Source organism: Myotis yumanensis, unplaced genomic scaffold, assembly GCF_028538775.1.
Source record: "Myotis yumanensis isolate MYYU_CA2020_CCGP unplaced genomic scaffold, mMyoYum1.0.hap1 SCAF_11, whole genome shotgun sequence".
In the NCBI taxonomy this organism is placed as follows: domain Eukaryota; kingdom Metazoa; phylum Chordata; class Mammalia; order Chiroptera; family Vespertilionidae; genus Myotis; species Myotis yumanensis.
In genome coordinates, this window is record NW_027223762.1 from 54,831,944 (window position 1) to 54,858,059 (window position 26,116).

Below are 26,116 nucleotides of genomic sequence, written 5' to 3' on the forward strand. Positions count from 1 at the left end.
TTCATATCTCTAGGCCATGGGCTGGCGGGAGGAACAGGATAGGGTTATATACAAGGAGCATTTGGGATGTTGACCTAACTGGACTTGACAGCAAAGTGGACAATATCAGGAAAGAATAAAAAGTGACTTTCAGGATCAATACTGGAACAACACTCCATTGGGAGGTGTGGTGTGCCAGTGCATGTCTAGAGGAGGTGGCTTTGGGTGCTGAGCATGAGGTGGGCTGTGGATGGACATCAGTGCTCAGTAATCTCTCTATTTTTTTTTTTACTTTTAATGCATTTATTCTTGAATTTAAAAAAATTTTTGTTTTATTGTTTAAAGTATTACAAATAGTAGTACATATGTCTTCTTTTTTTCCCCATTGACCTTTCCCCGGCAGTCCCTTCCCCCACCTCCACCCCCACCCCCCCACACATGCCCTCACCACCACCACCACCCCTTCCCAAGTGTCTTTCGTCCATTGGTTATGCTTATATGCATGCATACAAGTCCTTTGGTTGATCTCTTACCACCCCCTCCCGCCCGCACCTGCCCCAGCTTTCCCGCTGTAGTTTGACAGTCTGTTCGATGCTTCTCTGCCTCTGTATCTATTTTTGTTCATCAATTTATAATGTTATTTATTAGCCATAAATGAGTGAGATCATGTGGTATTTTTCTTTCTCTGGCTGGATTATTTCACTTAGCATAATGCTCTCAAGTTCCATCCATGCTGTTGCAAATGATAAGAGTTCCATCTTTTTAAAGCAGCGTAGTAGTCCATTGTGTAGATATACCAGTTTTCTAATCCACTCATCTACCGATGGGCATTTAGGCTGTTTCCAAATCTTAGCTGTTTTAAATTGTGCTGCCATGAACATAGGGGTGCATATATCCTTTCTGATTGGTGTTTCTGTTTTTTTGGGGGGGATATATTCCTAGAAATGGGATTACTTGGTCAAATGGAATTTCCATTTTTAATTTTTTGAGGAAACTCCATACTGTTATCCACAGTGGTTGCACCAGTCTGCATTCCCACCAGCAGTGAAAGAGGGTTCCTTTTTCTCCGAATCCTCACCAGCACCTGTCATTTGTTGATTTGTTGATGATAGCCATTCTGACAGGTGTGAGGTGGACCATGACCTAGAGGTTCTCTGTCCCAGAATCAGCCACCCCCAGCTCAGGCTGTAAAGAACTGAAATAGAAGTTGGTGTTGTAAGTTTTGCCCCTGTCGTTGGTGAGGGTGACAGGCTGTCCCGCTTGCAAGGAAGTGGCTATGAACCAGCCGAGGCAGGCGACGGACTGGAAGGAGGAGGTGGAGCCCTCTATGCCACGCAGAAAGAGAAAGGACTTCTGTGCCTTCTTCTCCTCATACAGTTTCATTATGCTTTCCTTCTAGGAGGAGAAAGAGGCCTATCAGAGAGGATTACTGGGAGGAGGGAGCTCAACTAACTCAGCCTCAGGAGTGACTGCTTTCCCCACAGGGAGGAGCATGGCTGATGAGAGGAGGATGCCAGGTGTCAGCACAGGCAACGCTTCTGTTCCCAACAGCTTGGCTGCCCCTGAGATCCCACAACACCAGGCACTTCTGATTCTTTGAGACAACACCATCTTTCCCAGAACAGAGTGGGGCTCATTGTGTCATGGGTGCTCCTGCTAGGCACCCATCTACAGGTTCAGACCAGTATCACGAGATTCCCAGTCTCCAGTGGGTTTGCACATTGCAGCGCCCATCACAGCAGAAGGATGAGCTTCATGACTGTAAACGCTGTTTTCAATGCAGGGACCACAGACGTGAAATCTGCAGCATCCAGACTCACAATCTGCCCTTCTCTCCTCCGTGTGCCATGGCCCGAGCTCACATGGCAGTGCCCGGCATCTCAGAGGGTTTCTGGGAGGCAGTTGAAGAGGATGAGGAATGAAGAAGCTGCAGTCCTGGCCTTCCTGAAATGCCTTTGTGGTGTCCTTTCTGGCATTCAGAGGGTGCTCTGACATTAAAGTAAGTGTTACACCCATTCCAAAGGGAGCAGGTATTGGCTTGGGGACTATCTAAGTCAAGTTTTCTTACAATGAATAATCCAGGGTTGAAAAAATGTTATTTTTACTCAGTAATATATTAAATTAAATTAAAAGTCACAGCACTTCTCTCATTCGCTGCACAACCACTCACCTTAAGCTGCAAAGTAGGCCGGCCCTCAATTTCTGCACAGAACAGACACAGATCTTCCTTGACTCCCAGGTATATCGGACTGCCTTTTTCATTAGAGATGTCCGGGTCTGTGCATGGCACTGAGAAAATAGTAGCTGGAAATAGGGAGATGGAGACAGGCATCAGCTCCAGGAGGCAGCAAGGGGGTCCTGCCAACACTCTGTTGCTCCTCCCAGCCCCGTGCTGACCAGCCAGGTCTGCCCAGAAGGCTCCCCCAATTAGCCAGGGGGTAGAACTGCTCCATCAGACATGGGTGGTGGAAACCCATTTTCTTTTTTCTTCCATCCTATGAGAGCCCAGTTTCCCCAAAATAAAAATAAAATTCCCCAACACACTCCAGCTAACTTTGACCAGACCTTAAGTTGTAGCCCATGAGCTCTAAGTGGAAGTGTAGTGTGGGATTTCCAAGAATGTCCTTTAAGGGGAGCTCACTCAGCTAGAAGGAGCACCTTTTTTGTTAATCCTCACCTGAGGGTATTTTCCCATTGATTTTTAGAGAGGGTGGGAGGGAGGATAGACACAGAGAGAGAAATATCGATATGAGAGAGACACATAGATTGGGTGCCTCCCACACATGCCCTGACCAAGGCTGGAGATCGAGCCTGCAACTGGGGTACATGCCCTTGACCTGAATCGAACCTGGGACACTTCAGTGAGTGCACGAACTCTCTATCCACTGAGCCAAACGGGCTAGGACTGAGCTCCTTCTATATATCCTGTGGCTTCCTTCACTTAGGTGACATTTGGCATAACCTTGAGATTCATAAGGCAATATGGGCTCATCACACTGGCCTCAACCGCCCGCTCAGGTTTCTTTCACATGATGTAAGCATGAGCAGCAGAGAAAATGGAGACAGGTTGTGTAGTCAACGCTTCCATGGAATTTGGCTGTGGTTGGCATATAGCATGGTGCGTTGTATATAGGAAAACAACGATGGTAGGAATGAAATGTGGGCATCAAGAAGAGCTTTTTAGTATTAAGCTTGGAAATATTATATCAGAGCATGTTTGTCAGTGACAGAAAAGACCCAATAGATAGACCAAGGTGGGATATGCAGGGAACAGAAGGATGAGATCAAACACTGAAACCTAGGGGGAGGGAAAGAGCTGAGCTGCACTGACTTCTTACCACAGCTTCATAGAGGCATGATTGACTCTTGATAGGAGGAAGACATATTCTCCTGTTACCAGAGGAGAGGACACCAAGCTAGAAGAGTGTGCAGTTTGGTGGTAGAAGGTGAAGGAATTTAATCTGAGGACATGGGTAGCAATGGATGACATTTAAAGTAGAGAAGCTCCCAGGAAAAGCAGCCTGACTGAATGGACAACCCTGTCTCCTTGAAGACATTTTCCTTGTTCAAGGAGAACTGCCCATCCCTCACTCCTCATTTCTAGGTACAGGGTTACCTTTGCGGGAGGGAACTGCCTTGTCCTTTCTTGCTCTCCTGTGGACACTGAGCTGGTGCCAGAAGTAGGAGAGGTCACAGCGGAGCTCATACAGCCCCATCCCCAGTGGAGCTGGTATCCCTTTAAGAGGCAAACATTGTCACTCACCAGGTTTGACATTGTTGTCAGAAGGAACTGCGATTAAAGACTCTCCCTCCAGCACCCACACCATCTGTTGAGGATCACGAATACTAAAGGTCATTGGACTTCCTATCCCTGCCAGGTGACAGGGAGAAAAAGCACAAAGCACACAGGAGGTTACTATCAACTTTCAGGACTTGGGCTGCATCCTGTAATACAGTGGTTTCCCCCTTCTTATTCACTGTTTTACTTCCCTCGATTTCAGTTCCCCACAGTCAACTGTGGTCAGAAAATATTAAAAGGAAAGTTTCACAAATAAATAATTCATAAGTTTTAAAATGCATATCGTCCTAAAGTTATGATGGGACCTCACATCACCCACTCCATCCCACCTGGGATGTGAATTGTCCCTTTGTCCAGCGTGTCCTCACTGTATACAGTCCCCACCCAGGAGTCACTTGATAACTGAGTTATCAGATCTACTCTTGTGTATCACAGTGCTGAGTTCCAGTCACCCTTATTTTATTTAATAATGACCTCAGAGCATAAGAGTAGTGATGCTGGCAATTCAGATGTGTCAAAGAGTAGCTGTAAAGTGCTTCTGTTCAGTGAAAAGGCATGTGATGTGTAGGAAACAACATAATATATATCTGTGGGGTTTGGTACTACCTGTGGCTTCAGGCATCTGCTGAGGATCTCAAAACATATCTTCCTCAGATGGGGGGGTGGGTGGGGGAGCGACTATACTGGCTTATTAATTTCTAGGGCAGATTTACTGTTCTAAGAGTGGCTATAGGGGAAAGGGAGGGGCTGTTTTGTGGATCAAAATGTCTGAAATCGCCCTAACCGTTTTTGGCTCAGTGGATAGAGCGTCAGCCTGTGGACTGAAAGGTCCCGGGTTCGATTCCAGTCAAGGGCATGTACCTGGGTTACGGGCACATCCCCAGTAGAGAGTGTGCAGGAGGCAGCTGATCGATATTTCTCTCTCATCGATGTTTCTAAGTGTCTATAACTCTCCCTTCCTCTCTGTAAAAAAAATCAATAAAATATATTTTTTAAAAATCTTGGGAAAAAAGTGTCTGAAATCATGGTACCCCAAAGATTATTAAGGGGTATCAGTAACTTGTCATTTTCTGATTGACAGTCTCTGAGTACTAAAAAAAAAAATTAAAATTAAAATTGGTCATCAGTATGTTTGTTTTCTTTGCCCTCTTTATCAAAAAAAGTAAACAATTCTAAACACACATAAGATGAGAATTAAATGCTCTGAGATTTTCAAGTGCAGCTTTCATGATGTGAGTATTTCACAAATACATCTGTAGCTGAGCAAATGAGAGAACCTGGTGCCCTATTTTCCTTGGGGAGGCCCAGTGGAGACCGCCATGCTGGTTTGTAATTTGCCACTTACTTTGAGGGGCGACCACCTTGTCTTTAGGTTTTCTGTGAAGAAGATAAGGCAGATCAGATGGTGGCGAGGAGGTTGTCATCATATGGCCTGTGAAGGAAGGAGGGAAGAAAAACATGCTATTCATTGCCCTGCCCTTCCCCTGGAAATGGATGGAAAAATTGTTTGAAGGAAGCTGCCTGGAGATCCTGTCCCAGCTGCACATGTGAGACTGAGGATGGGAAGAGCATGTTCCCAGGCCAGACAACCCCAAGTGGAAGCTCCCATCTCTGTCAGGACTGTTTGGTCCTGGCTCTCCAGGCAGTGATGGCCCTGGGGTACTCTCTACCCACCACATCTGGGGTTGCTATGAGATTCCAGAGTACCCCCAGGCACCTTCTAGGATGAGTTTCTGGGTTTAGAGAGAGTGTGTTCATCTCTGTTTAGCCCTGCAGAGCTGGTAAGTCACCAGTTCTCCTGACTTCAAGTCTGAGCATCCTAAGTAACTGGCAGCAAGCCTGTCTCTCTGCCCCAACCTCCCCAGTTCCCCACCCAAACAGGCATCTCTAAGGACCCTGCCATGGACCTCCACAGGCTCCAGGTCACAAGACACCTATCTCTGGGCTTCTGGTCAGGGCAGCAGGCAGCTCCCTGAGAAGACCACAGACTCCCCACAGTGAGAAGCAGTTGTTCACCACCCTCCCTGCCTCAGGACGCCCGGTGCCTGATTCTACAGTTATCCCTAGAGAGGGAGTAGGCAGCCACCCACACTCATGGAAGCAGCCCAGCTCCTCTGATGCCCTGAGCCTTCGACCCTGGGCCCATCAGCCCCAGAGGCTCCTCAAGGCTAGACAGGGCAGAGAGAGTTCCCCGCCACATGGCTTCTGAGCAGCAGAAGTTACCTTTGTTCAAAGGGATGCTCTTGTCCCTGGGCCAACGCAACCTTAGGCTCCACCGCATGCAAGGGCTCCTCTAGAAAACTGATTAGGACTCCCGGCCTTCTAATAGCATTTAAGATCTGGGTCATTTCCTGGTCTGGGTGTGCCCATGTTGTCAAAAAGGCTGGTGGGGCACAGAGGTCCCGTGAGTGTCACTGGGTGACTGGGAGGCAACACAGGTGTGGCCGTTCTGGGGTCCCAGAGAGACCAAAGCAGGTCAGAAGCCAGGAAACAATGGTGAAGAAACACGGATAAGGCCAGTGCTTTGTAATCAAAAATTCCTTGGGACTGCCTTGGGGACAGAGGTGTGACATGTCACTGACTGAGCCACACCTCGTTCACACCTTTCAGGAGTTTTACACAACCAATATCCAGAGCTTATTCCATGTTGATAAGCTAAGGAAAGTACCTGATTAATCTTTTAATCCTCACAACAACCCTTGAGGGGCCATTAATCTTTATTTCTTTTGCAAAATACAGAGACCCAGAGAGATGACAAGACTTACCCAAAATCACATCATCAAGTTTCAAGCCAGATGTCTCTGTTCCTAACCACTGCATGGTGTTTCCAGCAGCTGAGATGTGGGCCTGTGACCCATAGTGGGTGGTGAAACATGCACTATGTCCAACACAGGGGAATCGTGGGCCGAAGGGACCTGGGAGGCCTGTGGCTTCTCAGATCTGACTAGGATCAAACTCGGCCTCAGCAATGGCATGGAAGGGAATCATTATCCTTGAAGCCCAATATTGTCGGTCAGCCCTAAATGTTAAAAAATCCTACTCGTTCTCTGCCAAAATGTGCCTCCCTGTACACTCACAACCACGGGCTTCAGTTCTGTTCTCTGAAATCCACTGTGCACTCTCTCCCCAGATACTGCCATAGCCCCTCCCTGGTCTCCCTGCCTCTGTTCTCACCCGAGGAGTGAAATGTCCACCGGCCAACATCAGGGTCAAAGGTGTCATGTGGTCATATCACTCCCCTGTCAGAACTCTCCAATGGCTTCATCACACCCAGAGTAGTAACCGAATCTCTCAGCAAATCCCACCCCTGCCCCTGCCCCTGCCCCTGCCCCTTTGACTCTCTGCTCCAGCTGCGCTATCACCATACTGTTGTCTGTATCTATGTGTCATATCTCTATATTTTTTCTTACTTAATCCCTTTACCTTTTTTCACCAAGTCCCTCCCCACTGACAGCTGTCAGTCTGTTCTGTGTATCTGTGCTTTTGTTTCTATTTTGTTTGTTAAATTATTTTGTCGATTAGATTCCACATATAAGTGAGATCATATGGTATTTGTCTTTTTCTGACTGGCTTATTTCACTTAGTGCCGGAAGCCGGCCCATCCTTGCTGCTTGACACAGTCGCTGCAGGAAAGAAACATCTGCACAGCATATGTTTCAAGGGACCTGGCATATATAGCATATTGTTCTTAATATGTTTGCTCTCCTTAGCGCCATGTGTTTTAACCAAGGTCACCTCTCTGAGAAAGGTTGTTTCCCCAGGTGGGGATTTTTCCCTGAGGTTAGGGAGGGGATACAACCCCTTAACTAAGTGCCAGGCGGGTAGTTAAGCTACATAATCTTTACTCCCTGGAATGGAGATAAGAAACGCCCTAACCTTTGCAATAGAAATTGACAGGATTAAAATCGACTGGTATAAATACAGATGTAACAAGACAATAAACATCATATCCTAACCAGAACCTGGGACCAGAACTTCGCTGGAGATCCTGACCAGAACTTCGCTGGAGTTCCTAACCAGAACTTTGGCTGGAGATTCTGGCTAGAGGTCCTGGCTAGGCTGCTGGCTAACTGAAGGCTGTCTCCATGTCATTCCTTCTTCGCTGACTCCGTCCACACCTTTGGGGACCCCTGGACCTGCTGGGGTTAGACCCCAGCATCTGGCGCCCAAACAGGGACCCCTGGGTAAGTCCCCCTGTACTTGGGACGGATAGGACTGCACCGTAGGGTGCTGCAGACCCCCCCTATAGAGGATAAGTAGGGTAAGCGAGTAGTTAGTACAGAACTTAGATTGACAAGATGGATCATACTGAGTCTAAAGAAGAAAGACTCTGTATTAATCTTTTAACGCATATGCTTGCTAGCAGAGGAGTTAAGGTTACTCCCAGTCAGACAAAGTTTTATACAAGATGTATGTCAATGGCTTCCTGAGGATGGAACTGTTAATTTAGAAACTTGGACTAAAGTAGGAGAGCAATTAAAGAATTATTACAGCTACCATGGATCTGAGAAGGTCCCGGCAGATACCCTTTCCCTCTGGAATTCAATTCGTGACACCTTGGCACCAGAGGCAGAAATGGTTGAACTTTCTCAAACTTTAAATAACCCCTTGGCTCCAGCTCAATCTAAGAGCAATTTAGCTATGCTTACTGATCGGAAGGAGAATAAATATCATAAACATGATCATTGGTCCTTTCCAGTCAGTAGAGAGGAGAGAGGCCCTCCCATTCAAAACAGGCTCCCTAAATTAGAAAGGAAGCCTAAACCAGGTCCTGCGGCTCCTATGAGCTCCATGTCTAAATTTCAAAGGGCGATAAGAGAAGCTGAAGCTAATGGAGATCTTGAATTCTCTCTCTCTCTTTTTTTTTAATATATTTTATTGATTTTTTACAGAGAGGAAGGGAGAGAGATAGAGAGTTAGAAACATCGATGAGAGAGAAACATCCATCAGCTGCCTCCTGCACATCTCCTACTGGGGATGTGCCTGCAACCCAGGTACATGCCCTTGACCGGAATCGAACCTGGGACCTTTCAGTCTGCAGGCCGACGCTCTATCCACTGAGCCAAACCGGTTTTGGCGAGATCTTGAATTCTCACTCTGCTTCCCAGTTACATATGAAAATGAGTTTGGTGAGGATGAAAACCCCTCCCAGTTACATATGAGAATGAGTTTGGTGAGGATGAAAACCCCACCTGGGAGTCTATACCTTACAAAATACTTAAAGAATTAAAATTGGCCTGCTCTGAATATGGACCTCTAGCTCCTTTCACACAAACCTTGGTAGAAACCCTAGCCAGTAAATGGATGACTCCTTATGATTAGTCACAGGTTTGTAAAGCCTGTCTCTCAGGAGGAGATTACTTATTATGGAAAACTGAATATGATGATCTTGCTAAGAGAACTGTAGCCACTAGCAAAAATTCCAGAGGAGGAATGATATTAAGAGAAGGTGATTTTAACACAGCTCAGGAGCAAATGTATATGCCCAAAGAGGCACTTATTAAAGTAACCAGTTGTGCAGTAAATGCCTAGAAATCCCTACCTTATACAGTAGGAAAAACAACCACCCTTACAGAGGTTAAACAGAAGGTCGAGGAACCATATCAGGATTTCCTTTCTGGCCTCATACAGGCAGTCAAGAGTAATCAATAACGAAGATGCAGCTGATATCCTAATTAAACAACTGGCTTTTGAAAATGCTAATAATACCTGTCAGGCTTTATTAAGGCCAATTCGCAGAACGGGAACTATAAATGATTTTATAAAACAGTGTGCTGATGTAAGTCCAGCATTTATACAGGGTGTAGCTATAGCTGCAGCTCTCAAAGGGGAGACATACCCTCAATATGTACAGGGTATAGGACAAGCCAGCAATAATACAGGTAATAAAAGAAATATGAACTGCTACTCTTGTGGCTTATCTGGGCACTTTAGCAGAGAATGCCCAAATAGAAATAATAATACTCAAGCCAGATGGCAAGCTCCTTGACAGCCTGGAAATACATCAGGGAATAATATTAATCCTCCAAAAACTGTTTGTCCCTGATGTCAGAAAGGATTCCATTGGGCAAAGGAATGTAGATCAAAATACCATAAAAATGGTCGGCCTGGAGAACCAAGATGGCGGCGTAGGGAGTGGACCTGTGCGTGCTGCTCTCTCACAGCATCATTGAAACTACCAACTATGAGGCAAACAACCACCACTCAGAACCATGGGGAAGTTGGCCCAGTGGGAGATCTACAACTGGAAGAAAAGAAAGAAGCGCAGTGAGACTGAGTGGGAGCTACGGAGGCGCCAAAAACAGAGGTACGCAGTCACACGCCAGGCGGGCTGCAAATGGATTCTCGTGTTTTTTTTTCAATCGGAAGCGGTTACGAACCCTCGAATCCTCTGGGCTTGCTTGGGGTGGGTCTCTGAGGCCCCAGATCCCACAGGGAGAGGCGGCCACGGCCTTGCAGTGGTCGGAGAGCGAGGGAAGCTCTGACGCGCGGCTCCTCGCCCGGCACTGAGGGACAAGAAGTCCTGGTGTCCCGGGGAGGTAAGGGGCGCGGAGACGGTCGCCATCACTATTTCCTCCGCGCTGACGACTCCCTGAGACCCTGCCCTATTATCCGGGCTGTGCCAGAGGCACAAGAGGGAATGACTGTGCTTTTACAAACTCTCAAATCCACTGAGCTAGTTCGGGCAGGTCTCTGAGCCCCAGGCCCCAGAGAGACGGCACGGCCTTCCAGCGGTCAGAAAGCAAGGGAGGCTCAGAGCCTCCCTCGCTCTGGCACGCTGGATAGGCAAGGGGCCTCTGAGACTCCGACCGGGCGACTCCCTGTGACCCCACCCTACGCAATTTACATTCCCATCTGGGCTGTGCCAGAGTCACAAGTAGAAACGCCTTTGCTTTTGCAAACTTTCAAATCCACTGAGCTGGTTCGGGCGGGATCATGAGGCACCAGACCCTACGGGGAGAGGCAGCACGGCCTTGCAGCCATCAGAAAGCGAGGGAGGCTCTGTCACACAGCTGCTTGCCGGCACTGGGGGACACAAAGCCCTGGTGGAGAGGCAAGGGGCCTCGGAGACTCAGCCAGTGCTATTTGCTCTGCCATGGTGACTCCCTGAGACCCAGCCCTAATCAATTTACATCCCCATCCAAGCTGTGCCAGGTGCACAAAAAGACCCACCTGTGCTTTTGCAGCCTATCCCAACAAATTGCAGACTTCAACTGCTCACAGCCATGGGAGACACACTCAAGAAGCAGACCCAGGAGAACCAGGATGGTGGTATAAGGAAGAGACCTGTGCGTGCTGCCTCACACAACAACATCGAAACTACCAACTATCGGACAAACAGCTATCATATGGAACCATGGGAAAGTTGGCCCAGTGGAAGCTCTACAACTGGAAGGAAAGAAAGAACACTGAGACTGAGTAGGATGTGCAGAGACACCAAGTACAGAGCCCAACCCAGCAGGCTGCAGATTTCAGCTCCTTGCATCCAGGAGGGACGCAATCGGGGGGTGGAGTCGGGTTCTGGGCAGGCCGGGGCTGGGCCCGGCTGGGCCGGCACTGTGGAACCGCTGTACCAGCAGGCACACAAACATGCCCACTGGTTCCAGTCTCACGTGGGGCACTGGGGGACAGCAGACAGGCAGTCTGTGCACTTGGTGGAGGGCATGATCCGAGCAGGAGTGCTGGATGTTCAGCCACCAGGAACGCCTGGAGATTTTGTCTGTTAGGGAGCCGCCAGCAGGGGACAGAGGGCCAAACTTCCTGTTTCCCCGGTAAGGCTGGGATGGCCCCAGTGAGGTCGGGACAGCCCCGGTGAGAACAATACGGCCCCGGTGAGGTTGAAACAGTCCCGGCGAGGTAGGGACGGCCCTGGTGAGGTTGAAACTGCCCCGGTGAGGTCGGGATGGCCCCGGTGAGGTTGAAATGGCCCGGGTGAGGTAAGGACGGCCCTGGTGAGGCTGTGACGGCCCTGGTGAGGTTGAGACTGCTCCAGTGAGGTTGGGACAGATAATGGGGACCAGTATAGACTGATGAACAGGGGTAGATACAGAGGCAGAGCAACATTGAACAGACTGTCAAACTACAGTGGGAAGCCTGGGGAGGGTTTGGGGGGCGGATTAAGAGATCAACCGAAGCAGGGGAGAGTCGAAGATGGCGGCATAGGTAAACACCGGAGATTGCCGCCGTAAACAACCACTTCAAAAATACAACTAAAAGTCGGAACGGACATCAACCAGAACCACAGGAAGGCTGGCTGAGGAGAGACTCTTCAACTAGAAGCAAAAACAACAGCATTCCGACGCTCAGAGGAGGCGTAGTGTGGAAAATTTAAAGGTACGGTGGTGCGGTGGTGAGGTGGTGCGCGCGCAAAGCGGGCTGGCGGCTGAGGGCACGGTTGTCGTTTTCAATCAGGAGTGAGTCTCAGACTCTGGGCTACAGATCCGGGCGAGTCTCTAGGGACCCAGACTCAAACGGGAGAAGCGGGACTGTCTGGCTACGGCCCCTCCGAGGTTTGCAGCGGTTGCTGGGACAGAGAGGCAGAGCCCCTGGGGACGGACTGAGAGCGGCCATAGCGGCTCCCTCCCCCCGCCCTGTTGATCCCGCCCGCCCAAGCCCTGCGCACAGCCATTTGCCAATTGCCTCAGGCAAAGGCTGGATTAGCGCCTCCCCAGAAGACAGACGTTTTCCGCTCAGCTGATTCCTACAGCCAGTCGGCCTGGAGGTCAAATCCCTCTAGTGTTAACTACAACAATTAAGGCTTGGCTAGAACAAGACTGCGCACAGAGACCACAAGGGGGTGCACCAAGAAAGCATAAAAGATGCGGAGACAAAAAAACATGACAGAAATGGAGGATATGGAGCTAAGAATCGCAATTTTGAGGGCTTGCCATAAATTTGTGCAGAGCCTCACGAAAACTAATGAGACCCTCGATGCTACGATAAAGAAATTAGAAAGTAAGCATACACGGACTGAAATAAAGAATATTATACCCAATAGCAGACCAGAGGAGCTCAAGAATCAAACCAAAGATTCGACAAAAAACACCCAATTGGAAAAGCAAAATAAAAAAAGAATCCTAAAGTGTGAAGATAGTGTAAGGAGCCTCTGGGACAGCTTTAAGCGGACTAATATCAGAGTCATTGGAGTGCCAGAATATGAGAGACAGCAAGATATTGAAAACCTATTTCAAGAAATAATGGCAGAAAACTTCCCCCACCTGGAGAAAGAAATGGACTTACAGGTTCAAGAAGCGCAGAGAACCCCAAACAAAAGGAATCCAAAGAGGACCACACCAAGACACATCATCATTAAAATGCCAAGAGCAAAAGACAAAGAGAAAATCTTAAAAGCAGCAAGAGAAAGAGGCTCAATTACCTACAAGGGAATACCCATACGACTGTCAGCTGATTTCTCAACAGAAACTTTGCAGGCCAGAAGGGAGTGGCAAGAAATATTCAAAGTACTGAATACCAAGAACCTACAACCAAGATTACTTTATCCAGCAAAGCTATCATTCAGAATTGAAGGTCAGATAAAGAGTTTCACAAATAAGGAAAAGCTAAAGGAGTTCACCACCGCCAAACCAGTATTATATGAAATGCTGAAAGGTATCCTTTAAGAAGAGGAAGAAGAAGAAAAAGGTAAAGATACAAATTATGAACAACAAATATGCATCTATCAACAAATGAATCTAAGAATCAAGTGAATAAATAACCTGATGTACAGAATGAACTGGTGATTATAATAGAATCAGGGACATAGAAAGGGAATGGACTGACTATTCTTGGGGGGAAAAGGGGTGTGGGAGATGCGGGAAGTGACTGGACAAAAATCATGCACCTATGGATGAACACAGTGGGTGGGGAGTGAGGTTGGAGGGTGGGGTGGGAGCTGGAAGGAGGGGAGTTATGGGGGGAAAAAAGAGGAACAAATGTAATAATCTGAACAATAAAGATTTAAAAAAAAATGATGAATAAAAAAAACAAAAAAAGAGATCAACCGAAGGACTTATATGCATGCATATAAGATTAACCAATGAACACAAGACACGGGGGAGGGGGGGAGCAATGGGTCGGGGCCTGGGGAAAGTCAAGGGGGGGAAAAAAGGAGACATATGTAATATTCTTTGTAATACTTCAAGAAATAAAAATTATATAAAAAAAAATGGTTGGCCTTTAAATTCTACAAACCGCTCCCAAGGAGGTTCTATCCCATCACCTCAATTGGGAAACTTGAGAGGGGGCCAGCCCCAGGCCCCTGCAATAATAGGGGCATCAACCCTCAACCCCTCTGCAAATTTCAATCAGGCAATGACCTCTTCAGGGCAACCCCAGGCAGTGCAGGATTGGACCTCCATTCAACCATCCACGCAATACTAACCCCACACTCGCCAGTAGCAGCCATTCCTACAGGAGTGTCCGGGCCGCTGCCTGAGGGAACTGTAGGATTAATATTAGGGTGGAGCTCCACCTCATTACAGGGGATTTTAGTCATCTCAGGAGTTGTTGATGCAGACTACACAGGAGAAATACAGATTTTACTTTCCCCACCCACCACAACTATACAGATTCAGCCCAACCAGAGAATTGCCCAATTACTCCTGTTACCAATACATAAAATAGGGACAGCTGTTACCCAGGAAGCTAGAGGGGCCGGAGGCTTTGGATCTACTGATGCAGCATTTTGGATACAAGAAATCCATGCTACTAGACCTACAAAAATTTTACAAATTCAGGTAAAACCAATTGAAGGTATATTGGATACAGGAGCAGATGTTTCCTGCATAGCAGGGAAGGATTGGCCCTCTTCGTGGCCCACGCACACCACCTCCACTTCCCTAGTAGGACTAGGCAAGGCATCTAATGTAAAAAAGAGTTCTCAGATTTTAACTTGGGCTGATGAAGATCAACATTCAGGAACATTCTGTCCCTATGTAATTACGACTATCCCCTTTACATTATGGGGAAGAGATATCTTGTCTCAAATGGGAGTTCTATTATATAGCCCCAGTGATAGAGTAACATCACAGATGCTAGACACGGGATTTAATCCAGAAAAGGGATTAGGAAAAGAAAGTAATACCTCATACTCCTCGACAGGATTTATAATTGGGGCCATTGCCCTTAGGACTGCTGATCCCATAGTCTGGAAATCATCACAACCAGTATGGTTTGAGCAATGGCCATTAACATCTGAGAAAATATCAGCAGCCCGACAATTAATTGATCAGCAATTAGCAGAGGGACATACAGAGCCATCAAATAGTCCCTGGAACACACCCATATTTGTAATAAGAAAGAAATCAGGCAAGCGGAGACTTTTGCAAGATCTTAGAGCCATAAATGCCACCATGGAAGATATGGGCTCCTTACAACCTGGATTGCCCTCCCCTGTGGCAATTCCACAGGAGTATTGTGTTGTTGTTACTGACTTACAGGATTGTTTTTTTTCACTATACCTCTTCACCCGGCTAATTGGCAAAGATTTGCATTCAGCATACCATCAGAAAACTTTAAACAGCCTTATCAGAGATATCAATGGAAGGTTCTCCCACAAGGGATGAAAAATAGTCCTACATTATGTCAAAAGTTTGTAGATCAGGCATTGCAAGTTATTAGAAAGAAATTTTCAGATCTATATCTTATTCATTATATGGATGATATTTTACTAGCTCATAAAGATCGGGCTACTTTACAGGAAATTCTTACTCAGACCGTCCTTGCTTTAGAAGAACATGGTCTAAAAATAGCCCCAGAAAAGATTCAGACTGAACCTTCTTTTTCCTACTTAGGCAGAATATTACATACCTCTACTATCACCCATCAGCCTTTACAATTAAGAAAAGATCATTTAAACACATTAAATGATTATCAGAAACTATTAGGTGATATCAACTGGGTCAGGTCATATCTAAAAATAACCACTCTTGACTTAAAACCTCTATTTGACATTTTAAAGGGAGATTCTAACCCTAAGTCTCCCCGACAATTAACTGTAGAAGGAGAAAAAGCTATAGCAAAAATAGAACAGGCCATCAATAAACAGCAACTACAGTATGTAGATTATTCCAAATCTTGGGCCTTAATTATTCTAGCCACTAAATATACTCCTACAGGATGTTTATGGCAGGAAGGACCATTAGAATGGATACATTTACCTGTCACTCCTAGGAAGATTGTACCATCCTATCCTTCCCTAGTGGCCACTCTCATTATCAAAGGTAGACGACGCAGTATCGAACTCTTTGGAAGAGAAGTTACTGAGATAATAATACCTTATAAAAGAGAACAATTAGACACACTATTACAATTTGAAGAAGAGTGGCAAATAGCTATAGGTAACTTCCCAGGACAAATTTTACATCATTTGCCAAGATCACCTATATTGCAATTTCTCTCCCTACATCCATTTATATTTCCTATTAAATGTTCAAAAGAGCCATTATCACCTCCTGTCTCCTTAGTATTCACAGATGGCTCCTCTAATGGTAGGGCAGTAACAATCATTGACTCAATAACCCATGTTCAACAAACCCTAGAGACGTCAGCCCAGAGAACAGAGCTTTTGGCAGTCATTTATGCCTTTGAACAATTGCAACAGGTTTCCTTTAACTTGTACACTGACTCTCAATATATAGTTAAATTATTTCCTCATATTGAGACGGCCTCTCCCCCACAAGGAAGAACAGCCATTTTCTCTTTGTTAACTCAGCTACAAACTTACATTCATAAACGAGAAAAGGCTTTCTATATTGGACATATTAGAGCTCATTCCTGTCTACCAGGACCCTTAAGCGAAGGAAATTATCAGGCGGATCTACTAACTCGCCCAGTAGTTTGTACAGCTCTAGAAGAAGCCCGGCGGTCTCATGCCATTCACCATCAAAATGCTTCTGCTCTCCGTCTATATTATCGCATATCTAGAGAAGCTGCTCGAAGTATTGTGCGTGACTGCGGCCATTGTCCTACTCATTTTCCTAGCCCTGCTACTGGAGTTAATCCAAGAGGACTTAGACCCTGTGACTTATGGCAGATGGATATTACTCATGTCCCATCTTTTGGCAAACTTTGCTATGTGCATGTTTGTATTGATATTGATACCTTTTCTCATGTTATCCTTGCTTCTGCACGTACAGGAGAAGCCTTTAAAGATGTAAGTCAACAGTTGTTCCAATGTTTTTCCTACCTAGGAATACCAAGGGCACTTAAAACAGACAATGGGCCTGCCTATACCTCTAGAGCTTTTAAAAACTTATGCTCTACATTCGGCATCGCACACACTACAGGAATACCCTACAATCCTCAAGGCCAAGCAATAGTAGAAAGGGCTCACCAAACTTTAAAAACACAAATTAAAAAGTTGCAAGAAAATGAGTTTAAATATTCCTCTCCTCATCATGTTCTACAACATACTCTATTTGTAATTAATATACTAAATGTAGATTCTGAGGGAAATTCCCCGATGTACAGACATTGGAACCCTGATCTAACTAAACCTAAAGCCCTCGTCAAATGGAGAGACTTGTTTACAGGAGCCTGGAAGGGACCTGATGTACTTTTAACCTGGGGGAGAGGATATGCTTGTATATTTCCACAGGATGCAGACTCACCTGTGTGGATTCCAGACCGTCTAGTCCGACCTTATGTCTCACCGCCCTCCGTCTCCACCTCACCCTAGCACACCTGACCAGTGCCCATCTGCAGCAGATGTGCAGCCCTGAGCTGGAACAATCTGTCCATTGGGAGGATCACATGTGCTTCCTTTTTGTCCATCCACTCCCAGCTTTGCCCCACATCTCCTTTCCTTTTTCCTTTTTTTTTAATTAAATCTTTATTGTTCAGATTACATTTGTTCCTCTTTTTTCCCCCCCATAACTCCCCTCCTCCCAGTTCCCACCCCACCCTCCGCCCTCACTCCCCACCCACTGTCCTCATCCATAGGTGCACGATTTTTGTCCAGTCTCTTCCCGCATCTCCCATTCCCCTTTCCCCCCCAAGAATAGTCTGTCCATTCCCTTTCTATGTCCCTGATTCATTATAATCACCAGTTCATTCTGTACATCAGATTATTTATTCACTTGATTCTTAGATTCACTTGTTGATAGATGCATGTTTGTTGTTCACTATTTGTATCTTTACCTTTTTCTTCTTCCTATTCTTAAAGGATACCTTTCAGCATTTCATATAATACTGGTTTAGTGGTGATGAACTCCTTTAGCTTTTCCTTATTTGTGAAGCTCTTTATCTGACCTTCAATTCTGAATGATAGCTTTGCTGGATAAAGTAATCTTGGTTGTAGGTTCTTGGTATTCAGCACTTTGAATATTTCTTGCCATTCCCTTCTGGCCTGCAAAGTTTCTGTTGAGAAATCAGCTGACAGTCGTATGGGTATCCCCTTGTAGGTAATTGAGTCTCTTTCTCTTGCTGCTTTTAAGATTCTCTCTTTGTCTTTTGCTCTTAGCATTTTAATTATGATGTGTCTTGGTGTGCTCCTCTTTGGATTCCTTTTGTTTGGGGTTCTCTGCGCTTCTTGGACCTGTAAGTCCATTTCTTTCACCAGGTGGGGGAAGTTTTCTGCCATTATTTCTTCAAATAGGTTTTCAATATCTTGCTGTCTCTCATCTTCTGGCACCCCTATAATTCTTATATTAGTGTGCTTGAAGTTGTCCCAGAGGCTCCTTACACTATCTTCGTATTTTCAGATTCTTTTTTCATTTTACTTTTCTGGTTGGGTGTTTTTTGCTTCTTCGCATTTCAAATCTTTGGCTTGATTCTTGCGCTCCTCTGGTCTGCTATTGGGTATAATATTCTTTATTTCAGTCCGTGTATGCTTAATTTCTAGTTGTTTCTTTATCATAGCATTGAGGGTCTCATTAGTTTTTGTGAGGCTCTCCTCAAGTTTATTGCAAACCCTCAAAATTGCGTTTTTTAGGTCTATATCCTCCATTTCTGTCATGTTTTTTTGTCTCCACATTTTTTATGTTTTCTTGGTGCACCCCCTTGTGGTCTTTGTGTGCAGTCTTGTTCTAGTTAAGCCTTGATTGTTGAGGTTAATACTAGAGGGATTTGACCACCAGGCTGACTGGCTGTGAGAATCAGCTGTGGGAAAACTTCTGTCCTCTGGGGAGGTGCTAATCTAGCCTTTGCCTGAGGTGATCCGGCAAATGCCTCTGTGCAGGGCTTGGGCGGGGTGGGTCGCACGGGATCAACAGGGCGGGCAGCGGGAGCAGTTATGGCTGCTCTCAGTCCCGTTCCCAGAGACTCTGCTTCTCAGAACCCCGGCAACCACTGCAAACCTCGGAGAGAAAGCTGCCCTCAGGTTCCAACTGGTGCTAGACAATCCCACTTCTCCTGTTTGAGTCTGAGTCCCTAGAGACTCACCAGGATCTGGAGCTCAGAGTCTGAGACTCCCTCCTGATTGAAAACAACAACCGCGCCCTCAGCCACCAGCCCGCTTTGCGCGTGCACCTCCGCACCTTTAAATTTTCCACACTGCGCTTCCCCTGAGCCTTGGTATGCTGTTGTCTTTCCTTCTAGTTGAAGAGTCTCTCCTCAACCAGCCTTCCTGTGGTTCTGGGTGATGTCCATTCCGTCTTTTAATTGTATTTTTGAAGTGGTTCTTTGTGGCAGCAGTCTCTGGTGTTTACCTATGCAGCCATCTTAGTGGTATCCTTTTCCTTTTTTAAAAAAATCTAACTACTTGTTTGCTGGTTCTTTGGCCTTTCTCCTTTTCTCCTGAACGCAGCCTTTTCTAAAATCTCCCTACCCTACTGTTCCAGGAAGGGCACCTCCCTTTTATGCCGTGACTAGGGGTGTTTGGTATATGCCCCATACGTGGAGTTGTCCTATGCAAAGAGCCTGACATCCTGGGCTGAGAAAAGCCCTGTCCCTGGACTCTCCTTTGTCCTGTATTGGCCCCTTTTACCCTCGTGTCAAGAGGGACCCTCTTCTTACAATCCAATTGCCCATAGCTGTTGCCTGAGCCCTCTGTTCATGCTGAGGTTGAAGCCTCATGGTGGCTGGTACCATGGATCTGTCTCTCGCCCAATGGTGTGAGCTGGGCCCTCCCTGGAGAAGAAACCTGGGTTCCCCAAGATATGTGATCAATGCCGGGGCCCTGCCAGCAGGCGAGGGGGATCCCAAGGCAGTTGCTGGGAGTGGAGGCCACGGGGGCATAGGTTACCAAGGAGACAGAACTGAACCTCACATCACCCTGCTTGGCCCCGGAGGATGGCTGGTTAGTCAAAGACGGGTAAGATTCCTCAGGGAGGAACGACCTAAGACAGGCACAGTCGCAGAGGGGCCAGCAGGAGAGAACTTGGGGGTCAACAGAGGTGGGGCACAGATCCTCCCCCCCCCCCCGGAACTATGCAGGGGCTTGAACACTTGCCCCTTCTGAGGGAGGTCTCCTGCCCCCATGGCTGCTTCCTGCTTCCCATGCCCAGCTCAGTTCGGGGCCCAGATAATAGAAAGAGACTTGGCCCAGCTCAGATCGGGGCCCAGGTAAAGACAGAGACTGGCTGACAGCAGCTGCCCTCTCACTGCAACGGGACATGTTTCCCATTCCTACCTAGGACCACAGGGAAAGGGGCAGCTGAAGAAAAGGGCTGTGTCAGGATGCTGCCTTCTTCCCTTTCTTCTCCCTCTTTTTTCTAAACACATCCATGCCTTGTAGTTCTTTTGCTTTCTCTTCTTTTTCTCTCTACTACCCTCCATCTTCCATATCAGCTGACCCAGAGGGCACAGCTTACTCCTCCTCGGACACTGACACCACCATCAAGCACGGCCCTGATGGACTCTTTGATGCAGCCCTTCAATTCACTGACACCTTGGGAAGCCCGTCGCCAGTGATGCTGCCTGCTAGCCAGACCAACAAAGGCAATCAAACCAACAACTTGAGGACAGCTGAAATCCCTTGACTGAAGAGGCCAGCAACCTTCTACAGGAACGGGGCTCCTTGTGCACTCCATCCACTATGTTTATAGCTATGCTCACTGTCATTGCTTGCCAGTCTTCTTCCGAGTCTTAAACGGCCCAATCTGAGAGGTGGCCGCTGATTTGCATGTGCTATCATTTAAAAAATAAAAAAGGGGGAATTGATTTGCTGGAAGTCAGTCCATCCTTACTGCTTGACACAGTCGCTGCAAGAAAGAAACATCTGCACAGCATATGTTTCAAGGGACCTGGCATATATAGCATACTGTTCTTAATATGTTTGCTCTCCTTAGCGCCATGTGTTTTAACCAAGGTCACCTCTCTGCGAAAGGTTGTTTCCCCAGGTGGGGATTTTTCCCTGAGGTTAGGGAGGGGATACAACCCCTTAACTAAGTGCCAGGCGGGTAGTTAATCACTTCAACTACAAACAATCACGCTTAAGCTACATAATCTTTACTCCCTGGAATGGAGATAAGAAACGCCCTAACCTTTGCAATAGAAATTGACAGGATTAAAATCAACTGGTATAAATACAGATGTAACAAGACAATAAACATCATATCCTAACCAGAACCTGGGACCAGAACTTCGCTGGAGATCCTGACCAGAACTTCGCTGGAATTCCTAACCAGAACTTTGGCTGGAGATTCTGGCTAGAGGTCCTGGCTGGGCTGCTGACCAACTGAAGGCTGTCTCCGTGTCATTCCTTCTTTGCCAACTCCGTCCACACCTTTGGGGACCCCTGGACCTGCTGGGGTTGGACCCCAGCAACTTAGAGTAGTAATTTCCAGGTGCATCCATATTGTCACAAGTAGTATTCCAAGATGTAAATGTATCACCACTCTTTATCCATTCATCTATAGCACTTGGGCTGTTTCCAGATTTTGGCTACTTATAAATAATGCTACAATGAACATAGGGGTGCATATATTCTTTTGAATTAGTGTTTTGTGTTTCAGATATATTCCCAGAAGTGGGATCACTGGGTCAAAAGATAGTTCCATTAACAAAATGTGTGTGTGTGTTTTTTAAGAGAGAAACATCCATTGGTTGCCTTCCACACGTGCCACATTTATTGTTTGTTGATTTATTGATGATAGCCATTCTGACAGGCATGAAGTGACATAAGCTTTTGTACAGAAGAAACCATCAACAAAATAAAAACTCACCCCACTGCATGGGTGAATATGATATATCTGATAAGGGGTTCGTTTCTGAAAAAAAAAAAGGCAAAGGATCTCACTAGACAGTTCTCCAAAGAGAACATATAGATGGCCAATAGACACATGAAAAGTTGTTCAACATCACTAATCATCAGAGAGATGCAAATTAAAATGCACATATGATCTTATCACCTACATGCCAACTCCATCCGGCTAGGGCACTTGTCTGTCTCATTAACTATGTGCTTTGTGTCAGTAATGGTGTCTGGTCCATTATTAGAATTCATTAATATTTGTTGAATATACAAAGGACTGAATGAAGTGTTCCCATGAATAACAGGAAAACTGGGAGGAGAAAAAGAAAGTTGTGGTAAGGGACTAGGGATGCTCTTGTCAGGGCTGAAGTGCCTGGGAGATCCTCTCAGACGAGTAGGGGAGACTAGCAGCTTTGTTTCCAACTGTAGAGAACTCTGGTCCCACCTTGGCTCCATGGCCAATGACAGCTGTGAGGAGGGACTTCTGGGGGGAACTTGACATGGTTCCAGCCTTGTACCCAGGAAGCCATATACCCCAGTTGGCCCAAGAGCACCCAAGTCAGTGCCCATCACTCCGGTGTACTTATTAATAGAGCCCCTTCCACTCTCCTCCCTGTCCACAACTCTAGGGAAATGACCGACAATGGACAGGCAGAAGAGACACAGTTCTACAATTTTGTAGGATCCCTGAAAGATGAAAGCTCAGGGAATGTCGTGCTTACACTAGCATGGTCAATCAGAGGCTGGAGGCAGATCTGGGCGCCTCACCTGGCAAGGCCAGCTCCTGGCACCCTGCCATTGTGGACACTAGATCACTTCTCTAGATTGGCGGTGAAGGGAGCCTGTCAATGCTCCAAGGCTCTGAGCTAGCAGATGTGCAGTGTGCCTTCCAGGTAGGAAGCTGGAGCAATGCTGTCAGAGTTCACTGCCCTTGTGGTGTGCCCAGCCCCTGTCAGCCTCACCCCTCCAGGCTGCTGAACCAAGGGGAGAGGGTCTGGTGGGTAAGTGTCTCAGCCTCCCCTCCTCTGGTGGGACCATGCCAGGGTTTCTCAGAGGGTTTCCTGTCCCACCCCAGTTGCCCACAGCCCTGACCAGCACTAGAATTCCCTTCATTGGCTTTCTTGAGATCCTCTCCTCAATGAGTTCCCTCGTTTATCCTGGGAACAATCCACACTAAGGTAGCAGTTTAGTGTCAAAAGCAAGAAACTTATATTCAGATGATGTGTGTTCAAAATGTGGCTTTGCAACTTTTAGACTTGTATCCTTGGCAAAGTTCTTTCACATCTGTGATCGGGCCAGGTGACTTCTGTGTCAGCAGTGTGCCTTGCTGGACCGTTTAGGTTAAAGGAGACTATACAGAACCCAAAACATGATAGCTCACCGATCAATTGGCCTAGTGAGGACCCCACATGTGTCACCAGACCCCACACTGCCTCTACCAGCCTTTTGGCTATGACCAGCAGTGGATCACCCTAGTTTTCACCTTTGAGCTACTTCATCAGCCTACCTGGCCACATAAAGTCACCCTCATGTTCACACCCTATAACCTCCCCAGGATCCTGGCTGCAGGGGAGCACAAATGGCCGTTACACTCTTGTCCTGGGTGGCCCCACAGCCTCCTCCTCAGGAGTGTAAAATCACAAATCCCCCTCAGGTAAATGTGCAGCAGGTGTCGCTGAGTCAGAACTAGGGTTCAAAATCCAGCTGGGCTTATGAAGTGCTGCCACCCCAGGTGTACATCAGCATGAGCTCTCTTCCATGCTCTCGGAAGGAGCCTAGGACATCACCACTGTGCTCCCTCTACAGGACTGACCCACTTGGACATCTTGAGGGGAGGGGTTCAGTGTTCTGCCATTGGGCACTAAGAAGCAAGCATCCAGGACACATTGGGATTAATGCAAACTCATTCACACCACATGAGGGTCCTTTCAGAGTCCTCATTTCATCCTTTAAACACACGGAGCTCTGTGTGGCCAGGCACTTAGTCCAGAGTGATGGGGTTGGAAGGAGGCATTACGGGTGATACTCAATAGCCCATGACCTATACAAACCGCTCCCTAGTATGGAGGTGACATCTTTTATAGTGAAGGGATAGAGTCCCCTGAGAAGGGACATTGTGTCAAATATGAAGAAGAAAACTTCTCTCCGTGCAAGAAAAGGACTTTGTTGGGATAAAGTCTGTAGTTATGGTCTCCCCTCTTTCTTCAGGTAGCCAAACTAGATCTACCTTGGGATTTCATTTCTTAGTCCAGCGGTTTTCAACCAGCGAACCATAAGAATTCTTATAACATGCAATACCTATTTACTCAGGGACACTGACCTCTTTTCCTTTAGATTGTGAAATACATAAATGATAAAAACCTACACAATAGCCATCCAGTGTGAATAAATCAAAATTATACCTGTTTTCCCTAGCCAGTTTGGCTCAGCGGTGAGAGCATCAGCCTGCAGACTAAAGGGTCCCTGGTTGGATCCCAGTCAAAGGTATATGCCCAGGTTTGGGGCTAGGTTCCAGCATGAGATGTGCGGAAGGCAGCCGATCAATGGTTCTCTCCATCATTCATGTTTCTATCTCTCTCTATCTCTTCCTTCTTCTCTGAAATTAATGTGTGTGTGCGTGCGTGTGTGTGTGTGTGTGTGTGTGTGTGTACTAGGGGCCCAGTGCACTAATTCATGTACCTTAAAAGGAACTGTGGGCTGCGAGGCTGCAGTGGGCACAGGGGCGGGTCTCAGCCCATCCTCCGTGCTCCACCTAGCCCCTCCTCCCATGGCCCCTGGTTCGCTGTCTGCCAGCAGCCCTGCTCCTGCTGCCACTGCTCCCATGCACTGACCACAGCAGCCCCTCTTGCACCCGCTGACAGCATGGAGCCGGCGCCAGCAGCAGGTGCAAGTGGGCCCAGCACTATCTGCAGTTTTGAATGGCAGCTGCTGCCCCGATCACCCCTCAGGAGCAGGGGGAGGTGAAGAAGCCCTCAGGGGTGATTGGGGCAGGCGCCAGGTGAGAGCAGTGGGTGTGAGTGGTGGCTCTGGCACCAGCTGCATGTGGGAGCAGGGCTGGCTCTGGCAGTGGGTGCGAGTGGCAGCTTCAGTGTCAGCAGTGGGTTCGAGTCGGGCCATCACCAGCAGCGGGTGTGAGAAGCAGCTGCCAGCGCCAATCGCTCCTCAAGAGCAGGGGGAGGTAGAGATGCCCTGAGGGGCGATTGGGCCGGCAGCCACCACCCGTACCTGCTGACAGAGCCGAGTGATTGGGGCCATCCCTAGGTGCTGGCAGCAGGTGTGAGCAGGGTGAGTGCCAGCAGCAGGTGCAAGCACCCAGCGGCACTGCGGTGTGGGGTAGCAAAGAATTTTCAGTAACCACCCGATGACAGTAGTTGGTGACCCACCTTGGTCTGGTGACCCCACTCACCTGCTCCACCATCCTGCTGCGGCCAATGACTGCCATGTTCCGTGTTCTGCCACCTGCTGCCAATGACTGCCATGTTCTACACGTGCCCCCTGGTGGTCAGTGCACATCATAGCAACCAGTTGTTCGGTTGTTCTGCCGTTTAGTCTATTTGCATGTTAGGTTTTATATATATATATATATATATATATATATATATATATATATATATACGTATATATATATATATATATACATATATTTTTTAAGTGTACCTATTTTCTGTCAAATAAGCAAAAAATATATTTTTTGGTATGCCGAAGAATTTTAGTAATCAGTTTATGTGTGGCATGAGATAGAAAAGGTTGAAAATCACTGCCTTAGCCCATACATATCTCTTCTTCACCACTCACATCAAGGTCTAACATAGACACCTCAGCCCCACAAATCCTTCCCAACTCCTGTAGCATCATTTTCACCATTCAACTTGGTTAGTGTTCACATACAGGTTTATTATTAGATGGAGTTGTCCTTGTTATGAACATCCTTGATATTCAACGTGTGGTCCATGGACCAGCAGCATTGGCATCATCTGGCAGCTTGTCAGAAATGCAGTCTCAGGCCCCTCCCAGACTTAAAGAATCAGGGGCTCAAATAAAGGGACATTAAAGCCACTATATGTTCTGTGATGATATGGCACATGCCATGCCAGTACTCTAGTCACACACCACAACAAGAAAGAAATCTGCCTGGGTCCAGGGAGGGGGCAAGAAAGCCAGATCTAGACCAACCTCACCTTCTGCAAACTCTGAGCTGTCTTGGC

General features: G+C 47.0%; 1 protein-coding gene across 1 annotated transcript; it reads right to left on the reverse strand.

The window, feature by feature from the left end:
* Nucleotides 1–883: 883 nt before the first annotated feature.
* IL36B (interleukin 36 beta) lies at nt 884–25,390 on the reverse strand. The gene is made up of 4 exons (XM_070428322.1): nt 25,318–25,390; nt 3,743–3,850; nt 2,150–2,283; nt 884–1,374 (listed from the first exon to the last, which is right to left on the reverse strand). The coding sequence occupies exons 1-4, from the start codon at nt 25,388–25,390 to the stop codon at nt 1,123–1,125; spliced, it is 567 nt and encodes a 188-aa protein (XP_070284423.1). The 3' UTR covers nt 884–1,122.
* Between the last annotated feature and the right edge of the window lie 726 nt (nt 25,391–26,116).